At 34.4% G+C, this 27,072-nt stretch overlaps 1 protein-coding gene across 14 annotated transcripts in view; it reads left to right on the top strand.

Moving 5' to 3' along the window:
- Positions 1-27,072, top strand: part of MLLT10 (MLLT10 histone lysine methyltransferase DOT1L cofactor) — a 240,939-nt gene that overhangs the window by 153,996 nt on the left and 59,871 nt on the right. For 11 of the 14 annotated variants that reach the window (XM_081133058.1, XM_081133056.1, XM_081133066.1 and 8 more), the window contains 2 exons: positions 17,989-18,241; positions 21,342-21,911. In XM_081133058.1, coding sequence (XP_080989184.1) covers positions 17,989-18,241; positions 21,342-21,911 — 823 coding nt within the window. The remainder of the gene's footprint in view (positions 1-17,988; positions 18,242-21,341; positions 21,912-27,072) is intronic. The other 3 variants (XM_081133059.1, XM_081133061.1, XM_081133060.1) reach the window with 1 other exon arrangement.

Here is a 27,072-nt window from a genome sequence, read left to right as displayed (position 1 = left end):
TTTGTTCATCATTTTATTTTGTTCATTATATTCCACATATGAGTGAGATTATGTGATACTTGTCATTCTTTGACTGGCTTATTTTGCATAGCATAATACTCTCCAGATCCCTCCATGCTGTCCTAAAGGGTTAGAGATCCTTCTTTTTACAGCTGCATAGTATTCCATGGTGTAAATATCCCACAGCCTTTTTATCCACTCATCTACTGATGGTCACTTGGGCTGTTTCCAGATCTTAGATATTATAAATTGCACTGATATGAACGTAGGGGTGCATAAGTTCCTTCTGATTGGTGTTTCAGGTTTCTTAGGATATATTTCTAGAAGTGGGATCACTGAGTCAAATGGCAGTTTGATTTTTAATTTTTTAAGAAAACTCCATGCTGTTTTCCATAGTGGCCACACCAGTCTACATTACCACCAGCAGTGTACTAGGCTTTCCTTTCCTCTGCATCCTCACCAGCACTTGTCTATTGTTGATTTGTTGATGGCCATCTGTATGACCTTTTTGGAGAAGTGTCTATTTAGGTCCTTTGCCCATTTTTTAATTGGATTGTCTTCCTTTTATTTTATTTTTTTTTTATCCTCACTGGAGGATATTTTTTCCATTGCTTTTCAGAGAGAGTGGAAGGGGGAGAGAGAACAGTGGGGGAGAGAGACATTGATGTGAGAGAGACACATTGATTGGTTACCTTCCCACGGGCCTGTACTGGGGCTTGGGATTGAACCTGCAGCCAATGTATGTGCCCTTGACCAGGAATCAAACCCTCAGCCCTTTGTTCCATAGGCTGACACTCTACTAAGTCAGATGGGCCAGGGCTAGTTTGATTTTTTTGCATAGATCTGTCCACTTTTCCCAACTATTTATTGAAGAGACTGTCTTACTCCATTATACAATTCTTAACATCTTTGTCAAGTATTAATTGAGTGTAATGGCTTGGGTCGATTTCTAGGCTCTCTGTTCTGTTCCACTGATCTATATGTCTCTTCCTGTGCCAGTTACAGACTGTTTTGATTACAGTGGCTTTGTAGTATAACTTGATATCTGGTATTGTGATCCCTTCAACTTTGCTCTTTCTTCTCAAGATTGCCAAGTTTATTTGGGGTCCTGTTTGGTTCCATATAAATTTTTGAACTGTTTGTTCTAGATCTGTCAAATATGCTCTTGGTATTTTAATAGAGATTGCATTGAATTTATAGATTGCTTTAGGGAGCATGGAAATTTTAATGGTGTTAATTCTTCCAATCCAAGAACGTGGTATATTCTTCCATTTGTTTGTATCTTCCTCTATTTCTTATCTCAATGTACTGTAGTTTTCCCAGTAGAGGTCTTTTACCTCCTTGGTTAAGTTTATTCGTAAGTATCTTAATTTTTTTGTTGCCATGGTAAATGGGATTGTTTTTTTAGTTTCTCTTTCTGAGAGGACGTTATTGGTGTATAAGAATGCCATCAATTTCTGGGTGTTAATTTCGTACCCTGCTTCTTTGCCAAATTCATTTATTAAATCTAGTAGTTTTTTGGTGGAGTGTTTAGGATTTTCTATGTACAATATCATGTATCTGCAAATAATGACAGTTCTCCTTCTTTCCAATTTGGGTGCCTTTTATATTTTCTTCTTGTCTGATCACTGTGGCTAGGACTTCAGTAACTATATTGAATGAGAGTAGTGAAAGTGGACACCCCTGTCTTGTTTGTGTTCTTAGGGGAAATGGTTTTAGTTTTTGCCCATTGAGTATGATGTTGGCTGTAGGTTTGTCATATGTTGAGGTATGATTCCTCAATTCCCGCTTTGCTGAGAATTTTTATGAAAAATGGCTGTTAGATACAATTTTTGTCTTTCAGTTTGTTTATGTGATGTATCATGTTTATTGATTTGCAAGTATTATACCAGCATTGCATCCCTGGAATAAAGCCTACTTGGTCATGGTGTATGATCTTTTTAATATATTGCTGGATCCAGTTTGCTGATATTTTGTTGAGGAATTTAGCGTCTACGTTCATCAGGGATATTGGCCTGTAATTCACTTTCTTTGTAGTGTCTTTATCTGGTTTTGGAATTAGGCTAATGCTGGCCTCTTAAAAAGAGTTTGGAAGTGTTCCTTCCTCTTGGATTTTTTGGAATAGTTTGAGGAGGATAGGTGTTAGTTCTTTGAATGTTTGGTACAACTCCCCTGTGAAGCCGTCCGGACCAGGGCTCTTGTGTGTTGTTGTTTTTTTATTACTGTTTCAACTTCAGTAGTTATCGGCCTGTTCAGGCTTTCTGACTTCCTCATTGAGTTTTGGAAGGTTGTATTTTTCTAGGAATTTATCCATTTGATCCAGGTTGTCCAGCTTGGTGGTGTATAGCTGTTCATAGTATTTTCTTACAATCCTTTGTATTTCTGTTGGGTCAGTTGTTATTTCACCTCTTTCGTCTCTGATTTGGTTTATTTAGGCCTTCTCTTTTTGTTTCTTGATGAGTCTGGGTAGAGCTTCATCACTCTTGTTTACCTTTTCAAAGAGCCATTTTTTGGTTTCATTGAACTTTTGTATTTTTTTTAGTCTCTTTGTCATTTATTTTTGCTCTGATCTTTATTATTTCCTTCCTTCTACTTTGGCCTTTTGTTGTTGTTCTCTTTCTACGTCTTTAAGTCATAAGGTTAGAGAGTTTATTAGAAATTTTTCTTGTTTTTTGAGGTAGGCCTGTAGTGCTATGAACTTCCCTTTCAGGACTGCTTTCATTGTGTCCCATAGATTTGGAGTTGTTGTGTGTTCATTTTTATTTGTTTCCAGGAAGTTTTTGATTTATTTCTTCCTTGATCTCTTTTGTAACCCATTCGTTGTTTAATAACATGATATTTAGCCTCCATGTGTTTCAGTGTTTTTTACTGTGTTTATTGTAGTTGATTTCTGATGTCATGCCATTGTGGTCAAGAAGATGCTTGATGTGATTTCAAACTTCTTGCACATGTAGAGACTTGTTTTGTGTCCTAATATGTCATCTATCTTAGAGAATGTCCCATGCACACCTGAAAAGAATGCATATTCTGCAGCCTTTGGGTGGATTGTTCTGTAAATGTCAACTAAATCCATCTGATCTAGTGTGTCATTTAGGGTCACTGTTTCCTTGTTGATTCTTTTTTCTGGAAGACCTATCCAGTGAAGTCAGTGGGGTGTTAAAGTCCTCTACTATGACTGTATTGCTATCTCTCCCTTAAAGTTCTCCAGAGTTTTTTTATAAATTTAGGTCCTCCTATATTGGGTGCATATATTTATCAGGGTTATATCCTCGTGTTGGATCAATCCCTTTAGTATTATTATGTAGTGACCTTCATTGTCTCTTGTTATGGTCTTCATTTTGAAGTATGTTTTGGCAGATATGAGTATTGCTACCCCAGGTTTTTTTTCTTTTCCTTTGGCATGGAAAATTTGTTTTCATCCCTTCACTCTCATTCGGTGTGAGTCTTTTGTTCTGAAGTGGTTGCCTTGTAGACAGCATATATTTGGGTGATGTTTTCTCATCCACTCGGCTACCATTTACATTTAAGGTTATTATTGATAGGTACTTATCTATTGCCATTTTAATTCTTTATGCCTATGTTTCTCTTGCTCTCTATTTCTGCTTCTAATTACACCAGTTCCTTTAACATTTCCTGCAATGCCAGTTTCATGGTGATAAGGTCCTTTAGCCTTTTTTTTGGTCTGGGAAGCTCTTTATTTCACCATCTATCTTGAATGATAGTCTTGCTGGATAGAGTAGTCTTGGTTTCAGATCCTTGTTTTGCATTATCATGAATACTTCATGTCACTCCCTTCTGGCCTGTAGAGTTTCTGATGAGAAGTCAGCTGACAACTTTATGGGAGCTCCTTTGTAGGTAACAGATTGCTTTTCTCTTGTTGCCCTTAAGATTTTCTGTTTGTCTTTATCTTTTTCATTTTAATTATGATGTGTTTGGGCCTGGTCCCCTTTGGGTTCTTCATTCTTGGTACTTTCTGTGCCTCCTGAACTTGTGTGACTTTTTCCTTCACCAGGTTAGGGAACTTTTCTGTCATTATTTCTTCAGGCAGACTCTATCCCTTTGTTATTCTCTTCCCCTTCTTGCACTCCTATGATGCAAATATTGTTACATTTCATGTTGTCCCACATCTTTCTTAGACTGTCCTGTTTTTCAATTGTTATTTTTTCTTTTTTTGTTTTCTGATTGAGTGATTTTTTTTTCTCTAACCTGTTTTCTGATTCTCTGATCCTAACCTCAGTTTCCTTTAATCTGCTGTTCATTTCTTCCAATGTATTCTTTATTTCTGCTATATCACTCTTCATTTCATTCATAGTTTCCCTATCTTTTCTCATCATCCTTACAATCAGTATTCTGTATCTGATAGATTGCTTACTTCCATTTCACTTAACTCTCCTTTTGGAGAATTCTCTTTTTCTTTCATTTGGGGTTTGTTTTTTTGTCTCCCCATTTTGGGTGCCTATTTGGGTTTGTTTCTATGTATTGGGTAGATCTGCTAGGACTCTCATTCGTTTTGGAGGTTCTCTGGTGCAGGACAATGTCTGGCACTGTTTATGACTGGCCTTCAGTACCTTGTTTGGGGCTAGGTGTGTTTTGATAGGACCAAGATGCACACCGAAGTCTGCTTTTCCAAGATCTGGTTCCAGAAGCAGATCAAACAAAGTCTCATAGCACTCTGAGATCTTCCTCATCCTGCAGGCTGATTAATATGATTCTTTTAATGAGTTTTGGGCTGTAGACAACAACAGGGCTAAACTCCACAGGGTGGGACAAGAGGTTTGTCAATGGGCAGGGCAACTGCTAACCCCCCCTCCCCCGAGGCAAAAGCTGCATGGTTGGCAAAGGTCTGCCTGAGAAAGATGTCCTCTGCAGTATGGGGGAATGACTCAGCAAAGGAATCCAGATAGCTGCCCTCTGAGCTCTATTTTCAGAGCCCACAACCCTGAATTTTTTTCACACAGCTGTAGTCTACTCTTCCCTCCCTCTTTCGGAGCCCAAGGTGAGTGGCTGCACGCAAAACTTGGTGTGTGGCCCCTTTTTAAGCGGGTGCCTGCATTTCTAGCCACCTCTCCCTGGCAGACAGAAACTGTGCTGCTTTTCACAGCCAGATATTATGCGGGCACCTTTCCCCCTTCTGGTGCTCTGGGCTAAGGAGCCTGGCTTGGGGTTTAGGCCCCAGACTTCTCAGAGGGAACCCCCCACAGCTGGAACTTTAGCTGCTGCCTGTGGGAACCAAGCCCGTCCTCTTGTGCCTCTGCACTTCTTGCCAGTCTTGATGTGGCCTCCTGTCTACGTCCTTGGTTCTAAGGCTTTTCTCTAGCTTGTCTTTAGTTGGTTATTCAGGATGATTTTTTTGTATTTTAGTTGTAATTCCAGTTTAGTCCTGAGAGTAGGTCAGTGTAGCTTCCACCTAATCTGCTCCCATCTTGGAATTCCTGGTTAAAGAGGATTAGATGAAATAGATGGGATTAAATATCTGCAGAGACTTAATGGTTTAATAATTTAAAGGATTAAGTTATTAAATATGGTAATCCTTTTATATGATAAAACAAGTCAAGACATCAGAAAAGAAGGCTCACCTTGTGTTTGTAGACTAATACAGTTGCTTCCCTTGATTTCCTCAGTTTAGTCTTTTTGAGGACTTCAAATCTGTTTTATTCTTTTTACAGAACTAGTAGAAAGAGATATTGCTCAAGAAAGATAAGTAGAGCAAGCCTTAGCACTTAACTTTTTTTTTTTTTTTTTAATATTTGTTTGCTTTTTCATTGCAGTTGACATTCAGTAATATATTAGTTTCAGGTGTACTACATAGTGGTTAGACATTTATATAACTTACATAGTGATCCACCCCATAAATTAGCTCTTGACCGTGAGTAAATCTGTTTAATATCAGTATAATGTTTCTGAAAAAATTCCTGAATGCTTGCCACAGTTAGGTTGTGTTTTTCAATTTGTAGCAAAATTGAACCTGGCACCTTATTAGAAGTCATTTTATTTAAGACATTACCTTTTATCATTGCTAGTTGTTCTCACCTTGATTGTAAAAAGCTTAATCTTTAGTCTTTTAAATTTTGTAGTGATTTAACGTTAAGTACATTATTATCTTTTTTAAAGGCTTTCCTGTGTATCAAGGATATGTTAAATTTTCTTTTGTGCTTTGTCTTTGCAGTATTTTTAAAGAGAGGGTAAATGAGGACCTAATTTTAAGTATATTTTTTAAATTAATGGTTGAATTTTATACTGTTTTTCTAAGAGTCTTTGATTGTAGAACATAGTTTTTTTCCTGTAAAGTAGGTTAACTGATTTCTTTTAATGTTTTAATTTTAAATTTCTGTATGTTTCTTTAAAGATTAACTTTTAAAAATATCGTCACAACTTTTATAATGAAATCCAGGTATAGATTTAGTCACTTTGTTTTTACTCTTTGTTCTTTCCTTGTATTATCTAGCAACAGAACACATATTTCAATGCTAACCCTTAAATGTTTTTTAGTAATTAAGTTTTAAGGAAATCTTATGACAATAAAGGTATTCAGAAGTTAATTATCTTTATCCCTGAAACTAATACAAAATAATATCAAATGTAAACTAATTGAAAAATAAAATTAAAAAAAATTGGTGATGAAAAAAACTAAAAGTAAAAAAACACAAGTTGATTGTATGAGATACAGTTGACATACAATAAATTGCACATATTTAAAGTGAAAAATTTGACAAATTTGTGAAAGCATCACCACAATCACTAGGAAATGTTTACTTGTTACTCAGTGTATCCCCTTCTTTTTGTCTTCTACCCTTACACATGCCTAGGCAACTACTTTTCTGCTTTATGTCACTGTTAATTAATTTAAACTTTCTAGAATGTTAAAAGTGTAAACTTTATCTGACTTCTTTCCCACAGCTCAGTTGAGATTCACCCATGTTGTGTGTATGGATAGTTCATTCCTTTTAATTGTTGACTACTGTTCTATTGTATGGACATACCTAATTTGTTTATCCATTCAACAATTGATGGACATTTAGGTTGTTTTCAGTTTTGGGCTATTATAAATAAAACAGCTAGAACATTGTACAAATCTTTGTATGGATGTACACTTTTAGGAAGGAGTGGAATAGTTGAATCATATTAGGTGTACCCTTAATTTTTGACACTGTCAAACTATTTCCAAAGTGGTTGTGCCGTTTAAGAATTTTACCAGCAGCGTAAAAGAGTTCCTGTTCCCCTACAATCTCTGCAACACTTGGTACGGTCTGTTGTTGTTATTTTAGCTTAGTGGGTATGGAGTTGGTTTCTAGTTGTGGTTCTAATTTGCATTTTATGAATGAGTAATTATGCTGAACATCTTTCCATGTGTGTAGCGTTTGTTTTTTCTTTTATTTTCTTTGGTGAAGTGTCTATTCAGATCTATCCACCACTTTTCTTTTTTATTGCCTTGTTTTCTTATTACTGAGTTTTGTGAGACAGAATACCTTCTAGATGCAAGTCCTTTATCACAAACAGTATTTCCAAAATATTTTTCACTGAGCGACTTGAGCATTCTTTTTCTTAAAAAAAATAAAAATGTTTTTATTGATTTCAGAGAGAGGAAGGGAGAGGGAGAGAGAAATAGAAACCTCAGTGATGAAAGAGAATCATTGATCACCTGCCTCCTGCACGCCCACTCCTCCAACTCCCCTCTGCTGGGGATTGAGCCTGAAATCCTGGGCATGTGCCCTGACCGGGAATCAAACCGTGACTGCCAGGTTCATGGATCTACCCTCAACCACTGAACCACACTGGCGGTCTTCAGCAGGCATTCTTAATTATGATGTTCAGTATATAATTTTAAAAATGTTTTCTTCTAGGCTGTGGTAGGGCGGCTCAGTTGGTTTAGATTGTCATCCCAGTATAAGCCAAAGTTGCGGGTTTGATTCCCAGTCAGGGCATACATAAGAATCAACCAATGAATGCATTAATAAGTGGAACAACAAAAATTGATGTTTCTCACCAACCTTCTCTTTCTTTTCTTCTCTCTCCTTTCTTCTTTCTTGCTCAAATCAATAAAGAAAGAAAAATTTTTAATTGTTTTCTTCTAGAAGTTTTACATTTTTATGTTTTACATTTGGTCTATGATCTGTTTTAAGTTAATTTTTGCATATGATGTGAGTTTTACATCAAAGTCTACTTGAGTAGTGATGTCCTGTTTTTCCAGAGCCATTTGTAGAACAGATTGTTCTTTGTACACAGAATTGCCTTCACCCCCATTTGTTGAAAATTAGTTGACTATTTATTTGAGCCTATTTTTGGACTGTTTTGTTCATTGATTTGTTTGTGTGTGCTTATATTAAAACCACACTATCTTGATTGCTGTACCTTTATAATAACCCTTTATTTAGATCAGGTAGTGTCCATCTCCAACTTTGTTTTTCACTTTCAAAGTCATTTTCGCTATTCTAGGTTCTTTGCATTTTTATATGATTTTAGACTCATTTTCCGCTTGTGGAAATAAGACTGCCAATATTTTCATTTGAACTTCATTCAGTCTACAAATCAATTTGGAGGAGAGTTGAAATCTTAATAATATTTAGTCCTCTTATCCATGAACACAGTTTATCTCTTGATGTCTTTATTCAGCAATGAGTATGTAGGTTTTCTACAGCTTTTTCCAGCTTATCCCTAAATATTTGATGTTTTTAGATGCTGTTATATTCCTTTTTTTAAATTTAAATTTTATTTTTCTATTATTTATCCCACCTATATCCTCTTCCACCTCCACCACCCACCCCCGTAATGACCATACTGTTTAGACTTTTTAAAAGTGTCATATTCTGATTGTTCTTTGCTAGTATATAGAAACACATTTGTAGAACATTGCTTTTGTTTTTTCTCTTTATCCCCTCCCCTCCCCCCTCCCCTTCCCTTCCCCCACGCCCCACCTACACCCTTCCTACACCCCTGCAATCAGCACACTATTGTCCATGTCCATGAGTTTTTCCGCTTCCCCCCCCTCAATTCCTCTACCGCCACCCCCAGCGCCCAACCCCCAGAGCTATCAGCCTGCTCTCTATCTAAGTCTGTCTCTATTTTGCTTGTAAGTTCAGTTCATAAGATTTTACATATGACTGAAATCATATGGTACTTGTCTTTTTCTGACTTGCTTATTTCACTTAGCATAATGTTCTACAGGTCTATCCATGCTGTCCCAAAGGGTAAGATTTTCTTTTTTTTTACAGTCCAGTAGTATTCCATTGTGTGAATGTATCACAGCTTTTTATCCATGCATCTACTGATGGACACTTGGGCTACTTCCAAATCTTGTCTATTGTAAATAACACTGCAATGAACATAGGAGTGCATATATTCTTTTGAATTAGTGTTTCGGGTTTTTTCAGATAAATTCCCAGAAGTGGAATTGCTGGATCATAAGGCAGTTCCATTTTTAATTTTTTGATGTAACTCCATACTGTTTTCCACAGTGGCTGTACCAATCTGCATTCCCACCAATAGCGCACAAGGGCTTCCTTTCTCCATATCCTCACCAACACTTGTTGTTTTTTGATTAATTGATGGTAGCCATTCTGACAGGTGTGAGTTGGTATGTCATTGTAGTTTGATGTGCATTTCTCTGATGATGTGATGTTGAACATCTTTTTGTGTGTCTGTTGACCACCTTTATTTTTTTCCCCCCTTTGGAGAAGTGTCTGTTTGGCTCGAATGCCTGAGAAAGATGGCCTCTGCAGTATGGTGGAAATAACTTAGCACAGGGATCCCTTGCCTGACCTCTCATCTCTCCCCAGAGCTACCAACCCCAATGTCTCTTCACATGGCTCTACTGCACTCTGTCCTCCCTCTGCCAGAGGTCAGGATGAGTGGCTGTGAATGAAATTTTGTGGATTGGCCCTTTAAGAGGGTTCCTGCATCCTTAGCCATCTCTTCCTGGTGGACAGAAATCCCATTGATTTTCACAGATGGATGTTATGTGGACGCCCTTTCCAGTTCTGGTGCTCTAGACTGGGGAGCCCCTCTTGGAGTTTAGACCCCACGGGTGCCCAGCCAGCCCTCTTGTGGCCTCTGTACTTCTTACCAGACTCTATGTGGCTTCTTCTGTAAGTCCTTGGTTATAAGGCTTCTCTCTAGCTAGTCTTCAGTTGGTTATTCAGGATGAGTTTCTTTTAATTCCACTTTGGTCCTAGGAAGAGGAGAGTGTAACTTTCACACAATCCGCTGCCATCTTGGATCTCATTTTTGTACCTTTGTATGTTGATCTGTTATCCTGTATCTTTGCTGAACATTTCTTATTTCTAGTAGCTTATTGATTCCATAGGATTTTTTCATAAACGATCATGCCAGCTATGAATAAGACAGTTTTACTTCATCCTTTTCAATCTGAGTGGCTTTTATTTCCTATTGTACCTGCTAGAACCCTCATTGCAATGTTGATAGAAGTGGTGAGAGTGAGCATCTTTGCTTTGTTCTTGATCTTTGAGAAAATGTAATATTTAATCTTTTAACATTACATGTGATGTTGAGGAAGTTTCCTTCTATTCTTGAGAGTTTTTATTGGCCATAGATATTAGATTTTGTCAGATAATTTTTCTACATATTTTAAATAGATAAATTCATAAGATTTTGTTTCTTTTTTAATTTGTTAATATGAAGTACATTGGTTGATTTATTTTTCAATTGTTAAGCCAAACTTGCATTTTTAGAATAACTCCTACTTGGTTGTGATGTGTTACCATTTTAATATATTGCTGAATTCAACTTTTTTATAAGCTAGGACTTACAATATGATGTTGAAAAGCAGTGGTGGAAGAGAAGAGACATCCTTGCCTTGTTCCTGATACTACTGGTCATGCTTCTAATTTTTCACCATTATGTATGATGTTAGCTGTACGTTTTTTTAATATATGGTTAGTCCTCTATACCTGCGGATTCCACATCTGTGGATTCAACCAACTGTGAGTCAAAAATATATATGTATTTTTTTAGTATCATGAAATTTATTTCAAGTAGTAGGGACTGATTATATATATGCCTGGGTGTAGCTTTTTTGGCATTTATCTTTCTTTGTATTCTCAGAGCTTCCTTGATCTGTGTTTTGGTTTCTGACATCAAATTGGGGAGACTTGCTAGTCGTCATTGCTCCAAATATTGTGTGCCTGCCCTCCCTCCCCCCCTTCTTCCTTTTCTTTTGATATTCCCATTATACCTTTCTTATATCGTTTATAGTTGTCCCATGGTTCTTGGATGTAGTGCTGTGTTTTTCAGTCTTCTTTCACTTTGCTTTTTATATTTGGAAGTTTTTATTTTTATATCCTCAAGCTCTGAGATTCTTTCCAGAGAAAGAATTATGCTGTGGGCCTTGGCGAGGTAGCTCAGTTGGTTAGAGAATTGTGCCAATATGCCAAGGCTATATGTGCTAGTCAGGGCACATAAAAGAATCAACCCATGAATGCATAAATGGAAAAACAAAATAATGCCCAATCCCCTCTCTCTTCCTGTCTTCCTCTCCCTCTCTCTTTCTCCTTTCCTCTCTCTTTAAAATCAGTTATCCTCTGATAACCCGAGCATCCATGGCCAGTCTACTTATGAGCACATCAAGGGAATTCTTTATTTCTGTTACAGGTTTTTTTTATCTCAGGCATTCCTTTTTTATTCTTTCTTAGAATTTCCTTCTCTCTGCTTACATTACCCACCTGTTCTTGCATGCTGTCTGCTTTTTACATTAAAATCCTTAGCCTGTTAGCCATAGTTTTAAAAATTTTCCTGCACCAGCAACACCAGCAATCCTGCCAGAGAACCTCTCCCTAGTTCTGATGCTTGTTTATTCTCTTTAAACTGTATTGTCCTTTAGTATGCCTCAGAAGTTTTTGTTGAAAGGACAATATGATGCCCTGGATAAAAGGAACTATGGTAAATAGGCCTTTATAAATGTGGTGGTAAGGCATGTGGGGAGGGGAAGCATTCTGTAATCTTGTGATTAGTTTTCAGTCTTTTGATTATCCTGTGCCCCTGGACTGTGAACTTCACAAGCGATTCTCACCATCCCCTCTGCTCCCCTTAGGTGGGACAGGATGCTGCTGCTGCTGTGTGTGTGTGTGTGTGTGTGTGTGTGTGTGTGTGTGTGTGTGTGTGGCAGGAGGGGGGCCATATCCCTTCCCCAGGGACTTTAGGCTCTGATATAACCCCAGCAGGTTATGCTCTGATATTTACTGTGAATACCTGATAGAGCTCCTGGAGGTAAAACTCAAAAAAGCTTGAGGGCTTCACTATGACTCAGTCCTCCTGGAGCTTTTCTCTCTCAGACTTGTCCACACTGAGCCTTCAGCAATTTGTTGATTATACTTGAGGTTTTCCTACTCTGATATGGTTCCCACGGAGATTTCTGCTGGAGTATATTGTGGTTCTCCGTATCTATCTGCCTGACTCTCCAATCTTTGGGCAGTGGTTTGCCCTTTGATCTCACTGCTCCCATGAATCTAAGAGGAGCTGCTGGTTTGAGTTTGTTCAGCCTTTTTACTAGTTAGGACTGAATGAAGACTTCTAAATTCTTTATGTGCTGAACCAGAATCCAGAAGTGCTAATATAGGCATTTAATGCTATAAACTTTGTTCCAAGCACCACTTATGAATTTTGATATGTTGTATTTTTGTTTTTATTTAGTTATGATTTCTTCTTTGACCCACAGGTTACTTAGAAGTGTGTTGTTTACTGTTCAAACATTCGGCGATTTTTCACAAATTTTCTTGTAGTTTCTAATTTAATATCTTTGTATTCTATAATTCCTTTTAAAATTTCTGAGATTTAAAAAAAATGACATAAGTGGATTATCTTGTTTAATGTTATGTGTACTTTTCAAAAGAATGTATGTTCATTTTGCTTGTGTTGTATGGAGTTGTTCTATAAATGCCATTTAGGTTGATTGCTATTTTTTAAGTTCTCCATATCCTTAATGATTTTGTTGTATTTACTTGTTCAGTCAGTTACTGAGAAGAGGTTATGTAATTATGGATTTTGCTATGTCACCATTTTCTGTATTTTGTCGGTTTTTACTTCATTTATTTTGAAGGTCTCTTATTAGGTGTAGAAATATATAGAATTTTTGTATCCTCGTGATGAACAGACCTCTTTATCTTGGTAATATTTCTTGTCTGAAATTTACTTTGTCTGATACTAATATTGTGAATTGAGCTTTCTTTTGATTTGTTAGATTTATGTTTATTTTCCATGCTTATACTTTTAATATCTTTATCTTTTATATAAAATGTGTTTCTTGTAGGTAGTTCATAGTCTTTTCTTTTTTTAATGTTATAATCTCTGCCGTACAATGGGGTGTTTAGGCTATTTACACATAATGTGGTTATTGATATAATTGTATTTAAATTTATTATTGGCTAATTCTTTAAAAATTTTTTAAATTGAATTTATTGGGGTTACATCGGTTAATAAAATTATACAGGTTTAAGGTGTACAATTTTATAATACATCACCTATATAATGTATTGTGTGTTCACCACCCCAATTTATGTGCTTATTCTTTTTTATTTGCCCATTTCTCATCTACTTTTTTCTTTTATTTATTGAATATTTTAATTATTTTATTTTGACGGATTAGTAATAATTCCTTGTATTATTTTATTGGGTTCCTTTAGGGTTTATAGTATACATCTTTAATATGTCAGTCTGCCTTCATGTGATATTATACCATTTTCAGGTATTGTGTAAGAACCTTTTAGCTATATACTTCCATTCTTACCCTTTTAGCTTTTGTGCTATTTTTGTCATATTTTAAATTTTTCACCTGTTGTGCTAAATCATCAATTAACTTTTAAAGAGATTTAAATAATTTGAAAGTCTTTATATTTACTCATGTAATTATTGTTTCTAGGGCTCTTAATTACTTTGTGTAGATCCACATTTCCTTTGTTGTTCTTCCTTCTGCCTAGAAGACAATCTTTAGCATTTATTCTAGTGTTGATCTGCTGGTGTCATTCTTTCAGCTTTTTTTTATCTGAGAAGCAATTATTTTGCTTTTATTTTTGAAAGTTATATTAGCTCACTATAGAATTCTAGGTTAATAGTTTGGGTGTTTTTTGTTGTTATTGTTTGTTTGTTGTTTTAGTACTTTGAGGATTTTTCTCTTATGTTTTCTAGCATCAGTTGTTTCCATGAAAAATTTATTTTCATCCTATCTTTATTTCTTAGCATATAAGGCATCTTCTTAAAAGTTTTAACCTCCTGTGTTTATCATTTTCTCTTTATTGTTGGTTTTTAGTGATAAGTAGTTCAATTATGATGTGCATTCATGGAGTTTTCTCATGTTTCTGTGCTTGGGGATAGTTGATCTGCAGGTTTATAGTTTTTACCAAGTTTTGTACATTTTCTGCTGTTTCTTTTCTTTCCCCCTCTCCCACTCTTCTTTTTGTATTCCAATAACACGTGAATTAGGCTGTTCAACAGCTTACCCAGACTCTCCCCTCCCACCCTATCCCCCGCCCCCACCTTCTTAAAGTCGTCTTTTTCTGCTTCATGTTTGATAATTTATGTGCTGTGCTCTTAGAGATGGGTTAGGGAAAAATTTGTGGCTTTTATGAGACACTTGAATAGCGCACAATTTTAAAAAGCCAGCATTATTATGTTTCATCATGGTTGTTTCTCTTCCCTCTATCTTCTCCCAAATGTGGATTACAGAGCCTTGTAGAGTTCTGTAAGGATTTAAAAAACAAACAAACTGCTGTTTCTTTGGTTAACTATTACAGAGTCATTGTTGAATTTTGAGTCTAATTTAAAATTTTTGTTTGAAGTGGGAAATTTTTTTGTTTCTAATTAATAGTATTTTGGTATTTTATCTCATCTGAGGACTAATAATTGTAGTTAGCCATCAAACACAGATGTTCTAAATGTCTGTTCTAAAGAATTCATTAAATTGCCTGCAAATCACAATGTAGACCAGAGTATTTATGCACTTCTTTTTGTTTGTTTTTTGTTAATCCTCATACGAGGACATTTCTTCCACTGATCCTTAGGGAGAGTAGATGAGAGGCTGGGAGGTGAGGGGAGAAGAGGGAGAGAGAGAGAAACATCAATGTGAGAGGAACATATGGATTGGCCACCTCCCACACAATCTCTGATCAGGCCTTGGAATTGAACCCGTGACCCATTGGTGAGTGGGCTGATGCTCTAACCACTGAGCACACCGGCCAGGGCTTTATGCCCTTCTTTAGAGACTCTCAGTGTGGCCAAATATCCAGTTTTATCTATAGTGGAAAAGAAAAAAGGCCATATTTTATTCAGTTGAATAACAGTTGAAATAGTTTGCATTTTATTGGTCAGTTTACATGAAAAATGTGTATTTTTAAGCACTACAGTTGCTCAGAGCAGTGAGATGCTCATATTATGAGTTATTTGGGTTGTGAAACAAAGGAAACAACAGATTTGTGATTTTAGGCTTACTTATTGTGTCTCTTTAGACTTCCCCACTACTATCTTCTTTGACTTCTTTCTACACCTTCTTGATTTTGAGTTGACTATATATTTATAATGGAATTACACAGTGCCGTATTATTTAAACAGAATATTATGGAATTAATACTCTTAAATAAACTTACAAACATGGAGTTAAGGTAGAGGTCTTTCTTTGAGTAAAACTTACATAGCCTTTTTTTTCTTTTCAATTAAGTATAATTTTTTAACTGATATATTCTTGAGCTAAAGTTTTTTGGGTTTTTTGCTTAAGAAATCTGTGATCTCCCTGGCCAGGTAGCTCAGTTGGTTGGAGCATCGTCCCGTACATCAAAAGGTTATGAGTACAATTCCTGGGCAGGGCACATACCTAGGTTGTGTGTTCCATTCCCTGTTGGGTATCTCTCGCTGGCGCGCGCTCACTCACTCTCTCTCTCCCTCTCTCTTTCTGTCTCTCTCTCTCTCTCCCCTTCCCCCTCCCTTTCTCTCCCTCTAAAAAATCATTAAAAAACATATCCTTGGGTGACGATTAAAAAAAAAAGAAATCTGTGATGCCTTTTGAACCTTAAAAGTTTTTTTATAAAGTAAAATGTTATGTCATAAGGTATATAATAAGTACTACCTAATCACTGTGTTGTACAAATGATACTAATATAGTATTGTATATCAACTGTAATTGAAAAATAAATTTTAAAAACTGCTTTATTTAATAGGACCTTTGTCACTGAAATTTGCTTAATTTTTATTCATTGCTTGCTTTATAATACTTTTTCTTCCAAATGTCATATTTGCATTAGATTTATGGGCATATTTATATTCCAGGGGTAAACAAGGATATTCTGTGAAATGAATGGGAAAATTTACCAACCCTAATTTAGATTGCTCAGTGGAAGCAAATAATATATTCTTTTTTTGGCACCCCACCCAGTTTTCTCTCCTTTCCTTATTTGATGCATGGAGAAAGTACTGAGCATGAATGAAGAAATGCTGTGTTTTCTTTAGATGACTTTTAAACTTCACTAGGGTCAGATGTGAGTGGGGTGGGGAACCTCAGGATCAACTCTAGTTATTGGGGAAAATTATTTGTGAAGTGTAAGAGGTTTCCTAAGTGACCTGCCCAGCATGCGTTGTTTCTGAAATAATCTGTGAAGTTTAACCATTGTTAAATGAGTGTGTGTTTTCTTCTGGAAATTTACATTGAACCCTTTGGTCTTATTTATGGATTATAGTTTGTTAGAATACTGATTATAGTTTGTTTTTATGAGATAAGGTCTCTTATTTGATGATGATAATCTGTTATTAGCAGTGAAATGATGTGGGGTGGGGAAAGCACCAGAAAGTGATAGCAGAAAAATAATAATGAAGAGTATTCGGTTTTCAAAACATTTGAAGTATTCTGTTATTTTTCTTTCTGAACATTGATTTTGCTAAAAATGCCAACTATTTTGAAACCCAATTTTATTGTCACTTTCTCATTTTTCACATTTATGTACGTAACGGTTTGTATTGCGTGAAGGTTATATATGGAAATTTCAGTTTTGTGTATTTTTAGGTTTTTAATTTGTATTGCATTGGAGATTTTTTAGAAAAATATTAAATAGTTTATTTATTCAACAGAAATTTAGAGCTGGTTATATTCTAGGTACTTAGTGAACTTAACAGCAACAAAAATCCCTGACCTTATGGACCTTATGGACCTTAAACACCTTTTATTTTGAAGCATGTTAGCTAATGTATATCTGGTATAATACATTTTCCCATTTTCATAGTAATTTGGTTTGCTGTTTTTTGCACACACCTTGTACTAAAATGATATTAAAAACTGGAAACTAATTGTTTAAGCAAATCTTTATTTTGTCCTTTTCCCTAACATACCTAGATCAAGGGGATGATTGAGAATCAATTTTAGGGTATAATAATACTTTCAAGTTTTAAAAATCTTAACTGCATAATATAACTGTTTTCTCACCTTAGTATTTGGAAGAAATAATTTGTTTTAAAGGCTTTAGTCTTTCTTTTTGAAAAGCAGCCTTCACCTGAATTTTAAAATTCTTACTCTAACCTGTACTAGCTCGATCCTTATAATCTCATGGATATATTCCTCTAATCAGTTTATAGCACCTCAGTTCTAATTGTTGTCTCCTGTGCTGAACAATAAAGCTGCTTTTAATTTCATGTGTAAGAAGTAGTGTGTTCTTGTTGGGAATGCTGTTGCTTGAGAAACAAATACCTTCAGTATTATTTACTGTGTGTCACTGAATAAATATGACTAATATGTACTTTTACTAATTGCTTCAGTTTGATGCTTAAACAGCCATAGTATAAGTTATTTACATTTTTAAAAATAGTATTTGTAACAGGCTCTAAAATAGTTGTTTTTACATAATTTGGTTAGGTGGACTGACTTATTTTTATAACAGAAATTTGCCTCTGTTTTTCTTACAAGTCCAGTAATTATTTATTATTAATGTTCCATCTTTTTTTATATGTAGCCAAATTATAATCAAATTTTTTTCCTTTTACTTCCTTTCTCAATGAAAATGTTAGACTTACACGAGCACTAGCAGCAACTCTATATCTGGATCATTGAAGCGCTTAGAAGATACTGCAGCTCGATTTACAAATGCAAATTTCCAGGAAGTTTCTACGCACACAACTAGTGGAAAAGATGTTTCAGAGGCTAGAGGATCAGAGGGCAAAGGGAAGAAATCTTCAACTCACAGCTCAGGTCAAAGGGGAAGAAAGCCTGGTGGAAGAAATCCAGGAACAACTGTATCAGCAGCTAGTCCTTTCCAGCAAGGTATTAATTATGATGTTTTAGTTAAAATACTTGTTCTTATGATGATCAATAGTAGTTAAGTTTTGTAAAAGAATTTATTTTTTATTTATAACTAATGGATCATTGGAGATTATTTTATGATTAGTTGCTATAGTAAGATTACTTCCAAGACTAGTGTTCCATGTTAAAATATTTTGGGGACTTTTGCTTTCTTCTTATGTGGTGACATGTCCTTCCAAAGTTAAACTGTAATTTTAATGTTTAAATAGATGTGGAATAAAGCTTAAGTTTGGGGAGAAAAAGCAGCAAAAGCTGAAGTTTTCCTTTCTGCTCTATAGAACGGTTATTCTTTTTATAAATTGTTTTTATTTACCTTTCCTAATTATACACTAAAAAAGGTTAAGGTATATATTTTTAGTAAGTAAACAAGTGTTGAGTAATTTTTTAGGGGATCTAAGTAGTCCTCGGTAAATAGTAGTTGTTGATTTATTAATGCGTTGATTATAAAACTTGATGTTTAAAGTAGAATTTTGCTTAGCCTACATATCTTTTGGTAAGGCTACTGTATTTACAGCATGCCCAGTTGAAAAATAATTTGTTATTTAGCTGAAATTTAATATTAGCTTGGCATGCTGTATTTTACATGGCAACTCTCTTTTATGGAGAACAGAGTAACTCATTTAAACTTTAAAATACATTAGCCCTGTGTTCTAGGTTTTAACTTTGTGTAATTCTTAACATGAGCATAAATTTTTTGAGAAATTTTAAAACTGCTTGAGATAAATATGTGTCAAGTATAGTAAAAGCCCTCCCCCTTTGTCCCCTAGGAGTAAATGAGGGGGGGAAATAGTCTTTTTCTTTACTCCATTCAAGCTTTTTCTAATGATAAAAATTGTATCTAAAATGTACGAGGATATAATTTGAGTATGTAGAGAGATTGTTTAGTCAGCTGACCTTATTAAAAACTCTGTTTATATATTTTAAACTCATACTTATTTTGAGCTTCAAGATCTTCCAAGTCCCATATATATACACAAATATATATATATGTATTTATATATATTTTGCCTCAGAATACAAAAACAGTAGACAAATAGAAAAGAAATAAAATGCCAAATTTGTTGTTTTATATTACTAAGTTTATTTATATTTGTTTTTCTTTTTATGCCACTGTGGAAAATAAATAGTAAAACCTTAATTTTTAATGTAACTTCATTCACATTTTAAATGTGATTTTAGCAGAATTAAGTCATCTCTACAATTAAGACCTTATTTTCCACTGTTAAAATTGTATTTTTGAGTTTTTAATATGTCTTTGAAGCACTAATCCATTTAGAAAAGAAATCTCTCATTTCCTTAAGTTTCACAACATTGAATCTTTTCTTGCCTTTGTTAAAACGTGGTGGCAAATTTTATTTTTATTATATCTGAGGTAATAGTCTATAAAAGTTTTAAAAGTTGAAATATAAAGGAAGGATATTTAGAATAATTGGTTTTACTTTTTTCATTGCAGATAGTATGTGAATATTAGAAAATATGCCTTTAAAGTATTGGGTATACTAAGTATTTTAAAATACTTGCTACACTGTAGTGAGCTTTTAGCACCAGCTGTAAAAACAAAAATGTGTAGAAAAAAGACGAATGACGACAGATCAGAATGGATAATAAAGAACTTCTTTATAGCTGCTAATTAAGTGGCAAATTGCCGTTATCCTTAAATGATTGATGTAATGTAAATAGCTTCATAATATGTATGGTTTTCTATATAGACATAGCCTGAAAATGCTTAACATAGGAAAAAATACTTTTATGAGTGCATAAAACAGATATTGTCTTGAAAGAGTTAAATTTTAAACTATTAATGTTCTTTTAAAATAAACCATTTCATACGAGCTTAAAAATTAAAAATCAAAACCATGATACTTTATTTAAAAGAAATTATTTTGTGTGAGAAAAATATCTTTATAAATATTTAGGTGGATTTATGTGTGATTACTTATAAATGTTCTCTGCAATAAAAATTAACACTTAGCTTTGAATTTCCTTCCCACTCCAATAAAACACTTTATTTTGAGCTTTTGTTTCTAAACCCATTAGTTAAAATGGATTAACTTTTGGATTATTAGTTAAAATGATAGACTTTAGTTTTATGAAACTTATGTGGTCACAACTAAGTCTACTTGTTTTATTTGGCAAGCATGAAGAAAGGGTTTGGTCACATGGGATGAGGAACCAAACTGTTGTTTCATCCCAACCATATTATTTTTCTACCAGGTTAATAAGAACCTGAGGTACTTATAGCATGATGTGTTGGACTACTAATGCTCTTTAACTGAAGAGTGTGGAAAGAATAAGCAGTTGTGAAAGAGATTCATGAGAGGAGCCTTTCCTATGACTTTACTTTCAGAAAAACAATAGCAGGATGTTAGTGGATGGTTCCTTTTCTTTATGCAGCTCTGTGGGAAGTGGACTGAAAGAATGTAAGGTATATAGATCAGGTTCTATGTGATGATGATTATTTGATTAAATCTGTGTTTTGGTGGGGAAGCTTTAACGAATGACAACATTCACCAACATTATCTAGAAGTTAAAACTTAGAACTTATAACCTAACAAACATCTCTTGGTTCTTATTGTATGTTGGGAACATTTATAATCATATCTTCAGTAATTAAAAAAGAGGAAGTTCCCAGTGCCATTGAATCCAGTTGTAGTCTTGTCAAAGTCTCCTTGAGACTTTGCTATTCTTCAGTCCTTCCTCAAGTATACACATATTTGAGAAAGAATTGAAGAATGCGGCCAATGGTAAAAGGTAGGTTAAATAAAGCACATCTTATAGCGTGGTAATTGTATAAGTAATAGCTTGTAATTTAATTTAATAACTATAAAATGACAAGTATTTTTAAAGATAATTTTATAGAAAAACTTGTTTTCAGTAATAACCCTTTTCAAAACCTACCTTTATTACATAAGTGATGCCCTAAATTTTATAGGTTTTTTCCCCCCCACCCTCTCTTTTTGATGATTGTATCATTTCTACTGCTCATGGGAACTTTTGCATCCAATTTTTTTCTTTTCCTATCCCCCCCCCCCCTTTTTTTTTTTTTTTTTTTTTACTACAGGTAGTTTTTCAGGAACTCCAGGCAGTGTAAAGTCATCTTCGGGAAGTTCAGTACAGTCTCCCCAGGATTTCTTGAGCTTTACAGACTCAGATCTACGTAATGACAGTTATACTCACTCCCAACAGACATCATCAACCAAAGATGTACATAAAGGAGAGTCTGGAAGCCAGGAAGGGGGGGTAAATAGTTTTAGTTCCATAATTGGTCTCCCTTCGACCTCAGCTGTTATTTCACAGCCTAAAAACTTTGAAAACTCACCTGGAGATTTGGGTAATTCCAGCCTTCCTGCAGCAGGATATAAGCGGGCTCAAACTTCTGGCATAGAAGAAGAAACTGTAAAGGAAAAGAAAAGAAAAGGAAATAAACAAAGTAAGCATGGGCCTGGTAGACCCAAAGGAAACAAAAATCAAGAGAATGTTTCTCATCTCTCAGTTTCTTCTGCTTCACCAACATCATCTGTAGCATCAGCTGCAGGAAGTATAACAAGCTCTAGTCTTCAGAAATCTCCTACATTGCTCAGGAATGGAAGTTTACAAAGTCTTAGTGTTGGCTCATCTCCAGTTGGTTCAGGTAGGGATTTGCCCATTGTTTTTCTCCCTTACTTCCATCACCATCACTCTTCCATTACCCCAAGAAGTAAATTCATTTTAAATTATTGTTGTGATAATATTTGAGTTGCTAAGTGACATTTGATTATCTTAATGAAAAAAATGTGCTGTGATCTTAGAAAGACATTTGGTGTTTGGAAAAGACATTTGGCACTAATCTGACGTTACTTAACTACATATAGGCTAAATAGTTTATTGGTCATTTTTTATGAAACACCTAGAATTAATTTCCCATTTTTGTTTTTGCTTCACTTGCAGAGTATTTTTAAAACCAACTCAGCCGGTGTGGCTGAGTTGGTTGAGCATTGTCCCATTCCCATGCATTTAAAAGTCATGGTTAGATTCCTGGTCAGGGCATGTGTGGCTCAATCCCCAGTGGGGGGGGCATGCAGGAGGCAGATGAATGTTTTTCTCTGTCATCGATATTTCTCTCTGTCTCTCTCTCTCTCAAGTCAATAAAAACATTTTTTTTTTTTTCCAAAAAACCAACTCAGAATTTACATTTGAGTTGTGACAGTTTTTGCACTCTGTTTTTGATTGATATTTGCTTTTGAGCTTTCTTTCTCTAAATTTCAGTCTTCATTTTCTCAACAATTCCCCACACAAATTCTACTTGAATAGCTCCATCTGGAATATTTTTCAATCAGTGATAAATGTTTTAAATTTATGGATTTTAACAATTTTACGAAATATATTAAATGATTTATATTCTTTTTGTTTTTCAGTATGTTTAACAGTTTTTACTATTATCTTTATTTTAGTATAAGTGAATTTACATATGTTGTTATTCACACCATTGGGATGCTTCTTTAACAAAATGTATTTATGTTATGAATATCATTTTCAGTTTTTAAAAAACTTTAAGATGCATGTTTTTAGACAGAAACTTAACAGTTTCAATATTAGTTAAATCCCCACATTTATATTTTAAATTTCATCTTGAATTTAAGGTAAATGATTTTAAATGTGTTAATTGTAAACCTCATCCTTTTGGTTTTAGATTTCTGATTGTAAAAATGAGGAGGTTTTGGTTAAAATAAACTGTTTTGGATTTTATCAGTTCTATTGGAGAGGATGGTAGGAAATAGTATGGAAAAATGATAAATACAATTTAATGAAGAATGTTCATGCATATTTTATAAATGCAGAATATTCGAATTTTATCCTTTGAAGATAATTTCAGTTAGTAAGCTTAAGATACCTATTCTAAGGGAGAAAAGCACATTTAAAGGTCAGATGTGAAAAATAGTAACTATAACTACCATTTGTTTTGTGCCAGGGTCTGTTAAGTGCTTTATAATTATTATCTTGTATAATCCTCACAACAGTCTTATGAAGTAAAAACTATTAATGCCTCTGTTTTACAGCTGATAAAACTGAGGCTTAGACAGGTAAAATAAGTTGCCTAAGGTCACACACCAGGGATTTCTCTCTATCTAGCTTCCATGTCTGTGGTGGACCTGTTTGACAAGCTTTTGTTTGTTTGTTTGTTTTTTGTTTTTTTTCAGAAATGAGTGGAAAGTATGGAAGGATTGTTTCATTAGCAGCATTAGGGGTGATTCTAGAGCAGGATTTCTCAATCTTGGCACTATTTCCCTTTTGATCGGGATAATTTTTGTTGTGCAGTGCTGTCCTGTGCATTGTAGGATGTTTATCGGGATCCCTAGACCTTACCCTCTAGATGCCAGTAGCAGCCAAGACCCCCTATCCCCCAGTCAAAAACTGTTCCCTCCCATGGGGTAGGAAGCAGAAAATTTCCCTTGGCTGAGAACTACTGTTTTAGAGGGGGAGAAATATAAAAATTGCGTTGAGAAATGAGGTTATGAAAATTTTCAAATATATCACACACTTGAAAATACATTTTATTTATGTAATATGAAACATATTTGACATTTGAGACCAGCATGTCTTAGCAATTAGCTTTAGCCTCTAGTCACAAAAAGTAAATTTAAATAAATTTACTTATAAAAAATTGAGTTTATATTCATTTTTAGCAAGAGGCACAATAATCAGATGAGTACTTAATGAAAAATTTAAGCCTAAATTTGCTTTTGTGAAAAGAGAGCCTCACTGATTTCCTATACATAGAAGCCTAGTCTGATAATTAGTGAAATTCAGAAATTGCATTAAGATGCCATTTGAAACCCATATCTTCAAATTAGTGGAATTTAATTGATTTACATCCCTGAAAATATTTTCCTACCTGTTACAGATTTAGAGAGATTTTAGGCATGGGAAATACCATTTTTTTATACAATGATTACTTTCAGAGGGCAATGTTTGTGGTATATCTGTGGGAGAAAAATATGAATTTGTATTCCTTGTACCTCACCATTAGATAAACAGCAATTTAGGTAGAAATTTCCATAAATATTATTTCCTGAAAACAAATGACTTAAATTTAGACTTCCTGGGAATTTTTTCTTAAAAGTTGTGCTTAGAAAACTAAAATTTATACCTAAGTTGTTTCTTAAACTTGTATGTCTTTTTATAAAGTTAAAGCTATAATAATGTAATAAGATTCATTACTGAAAACTATTCAAGATAATATATTCTTTAATTTTATACATTTTAATAAAAGTTTTAGGGTTAGATCACTCTCTTATTGGTAAACTTAGTACTAAAAAGTCTGTTCTTACCTAGAAGAAACTGGCTAAATGCCATGAATATTTAGAAATTATGCCTTCTTGGCATACATTTAAGAATTCCTAACTGCTGTTAACACTTAGTATATGTTACACACTGTCTTAAGCACTTGACAAGTATCAAGAATTATTACTCGTATAGAAGAAGAAACTGAGATAGAATTCTCACAGCTCTAAGTCGTAGACCTATGCATTTTCCTTGATTTCAAACAATTATAAAATTCAAGGGATGTTTTCTGATGAGAGTCTAAAACCACACTAGTATATATTGTCAATCATACGTTAAGGAACAGGATCAGTGAGAGAATTTGAGCCAATAATTTAACTTGCAATAGTAGTATCTCCTACTAGCATGAAAATATTAATATTTTCTTTAGATTAATTTTAGATTGGGAAATCATTCAGTAATTGTAAAAACAGGAAGCTTTCGCCCTATATAAGTAGGAAGGAGAAAATGCATACTGTGTACTGTGTTATCAAGAATTGTTTTTCATGGTGCCCTTTAAAAACAGATTCATTTTCTGTAATGACACGTTCATAATTTAGTAATAATAAAGTGACCTTTGTAAGCACCTGCTGGCTATGATGTTAGACTATCACATGCACTATAATCCTAGCTCCATGAGGTTAGGGGTTGTGTTTGTCATGTTCGCCACTGTCTGCTCACTGCCAGCACAGTGCTTTGAGCTTAATAAATGTTAAACATCTTTTAAAAAAATGAATGAATACTACTAGTAATCAGTGAGAACATATCATGTTATTTTTTACTTGCCTTCCAAGTGTTTATAACCAGGTTGCAAGTGAAATTAATTATTTGTAAAGCTATTCATGTAGTAAGTATTACAGACCAGTTTAGGATATATGATTAGGTTGGAGAAGATGGGATTTGAATTGTACTTTGGAGTAGGCAGAAAAAGGCCAGCAATATTATCAGAAAAGTAAGTATAGATATATTTGAAAGATTAACCTAATAGAAAGAAGAAGCTTGTGTTTGTGGGCTGGAGGTAATATTAATTAAATAGGGTAGAATGAATGGGTTTATGGAGAGTTGAATGCCAGGCTAAAGAAATCACACTTAATAGGTTAGTAGTCTTTTTTCAGAATAAACATCCTGGACTTAATTCTGGCAACTTACTATTAAAAAAAATTCACTAATAGAAAAAAAGTACTGCTTCTGTCAGCTTATAATTAGTAATATCTTTTTTTAAAAAAAAAAATGTCTTTATTGATTTCAGAGAGAGGAGGGGAGAGGGAGAGAAAGAGAGAAAGATCAATGATGAGAAAGTCATTGATCAGCTGCCTCCTGCATGCCCCCCTTGGGATTAAGCCTGTAACCCCGGCATGTGCCCTGATTGGGAATCGAACTGTGATCTCTTGGATCCTAGATCGATGCTCAACTGCTGAGCCATGCCGGCTGGGCAATGATACTAATATCTTTTATTTGAGAGCACCTAACAGTTTCTAAAGAACTCTTTACTATCTCATTTGATCCTTGGAACAACCTTATGAAATAGGCAGGACAGTTACTACTACTGATGATGATGATGTTATTTCTCCTGTTTTACCACAACTAGGATATAAAACAGAAGTAGAAATTAGGTCCTTATGATGTGATTTTCTTAAGACATATTCAAATTATAATAGAGTATCTGTAGCAAGATATTTATTCTAGGAGCCCCAGATCCAATCAGAATAGAAACCCAGAAAATACCTATAAACTCCTTGTCTGATCAAGGGTATGGATTGTAAGATTTGTATTATAATAAATTAAAGTACATCCTGATAAATGGCCTAACTGTTTTACAGTGACTTATACAGGTTGTAAGTTTTGGTTTATAGATTATCTTAAGTTTTTGATGGAATTCTTTTCTACAGATATTCTTTTGAGATCTTAACAAGTAGGCACCCAGTCTTTTGAGACATTGAAAATTAGTGCAGCATTTAAAGAGTTGACATGTGTTTGTCCTTTTCCTTTCTCCTATTTATCTCAACCATGTTATGAGAGTTTATGATGTACTAAAGTGGAAGCTAACATTTATTTATTGGGATAACATTGGTTTATAACTATATAAATTTCAGGTGTGAAGCTTTATAATACAACATCTATATACTCCATTCTATACTCACCCCCAAAGAAAGTTAACTTTTTTTTCTTCACAAAAATCAACATCTTGTTATTTTCTCTGAGAAAAATCTGGTATTCATTAAATGATAAGGAGTTAATGGTTTAACATTAACTTTTTTTTTTTTTGGAATACTGTTTTTCGAGGTATACGGTTCTCTGTTTTTAAAAATCTTAGTTGTCTCTAGTTCTTTAATATAATGCCATACCTTTCTAAGTTGAGATACTTGAAATCTATTTCAGTGGTGGAATTCTCTAGTGGTGATAAATGCTACAAAAGGAGATCCTGGAAAGGCACTCTTTTGGTTGTGATCCTAATCTATTTAGTGTTAAAATCTTAAAGATTTCATGGAGAT

This window comes from Miniopterus schreibersii (assembly GCF_964146895.1).
Source record: "Miniopterus schreibersii genome assembly, chromosome: 1".
NCBI lineage: Eukaryota > Metazoa > Chordata > Mammalia > Chiroptera > Miniopteridae > Miniopterus > Miniopterus schreibersii.
The sequence above is the reverse complement of the archived record's forward strand: the minus strand, read 5'-3'. Positions and strand labels throughout refer to the sequence as shown.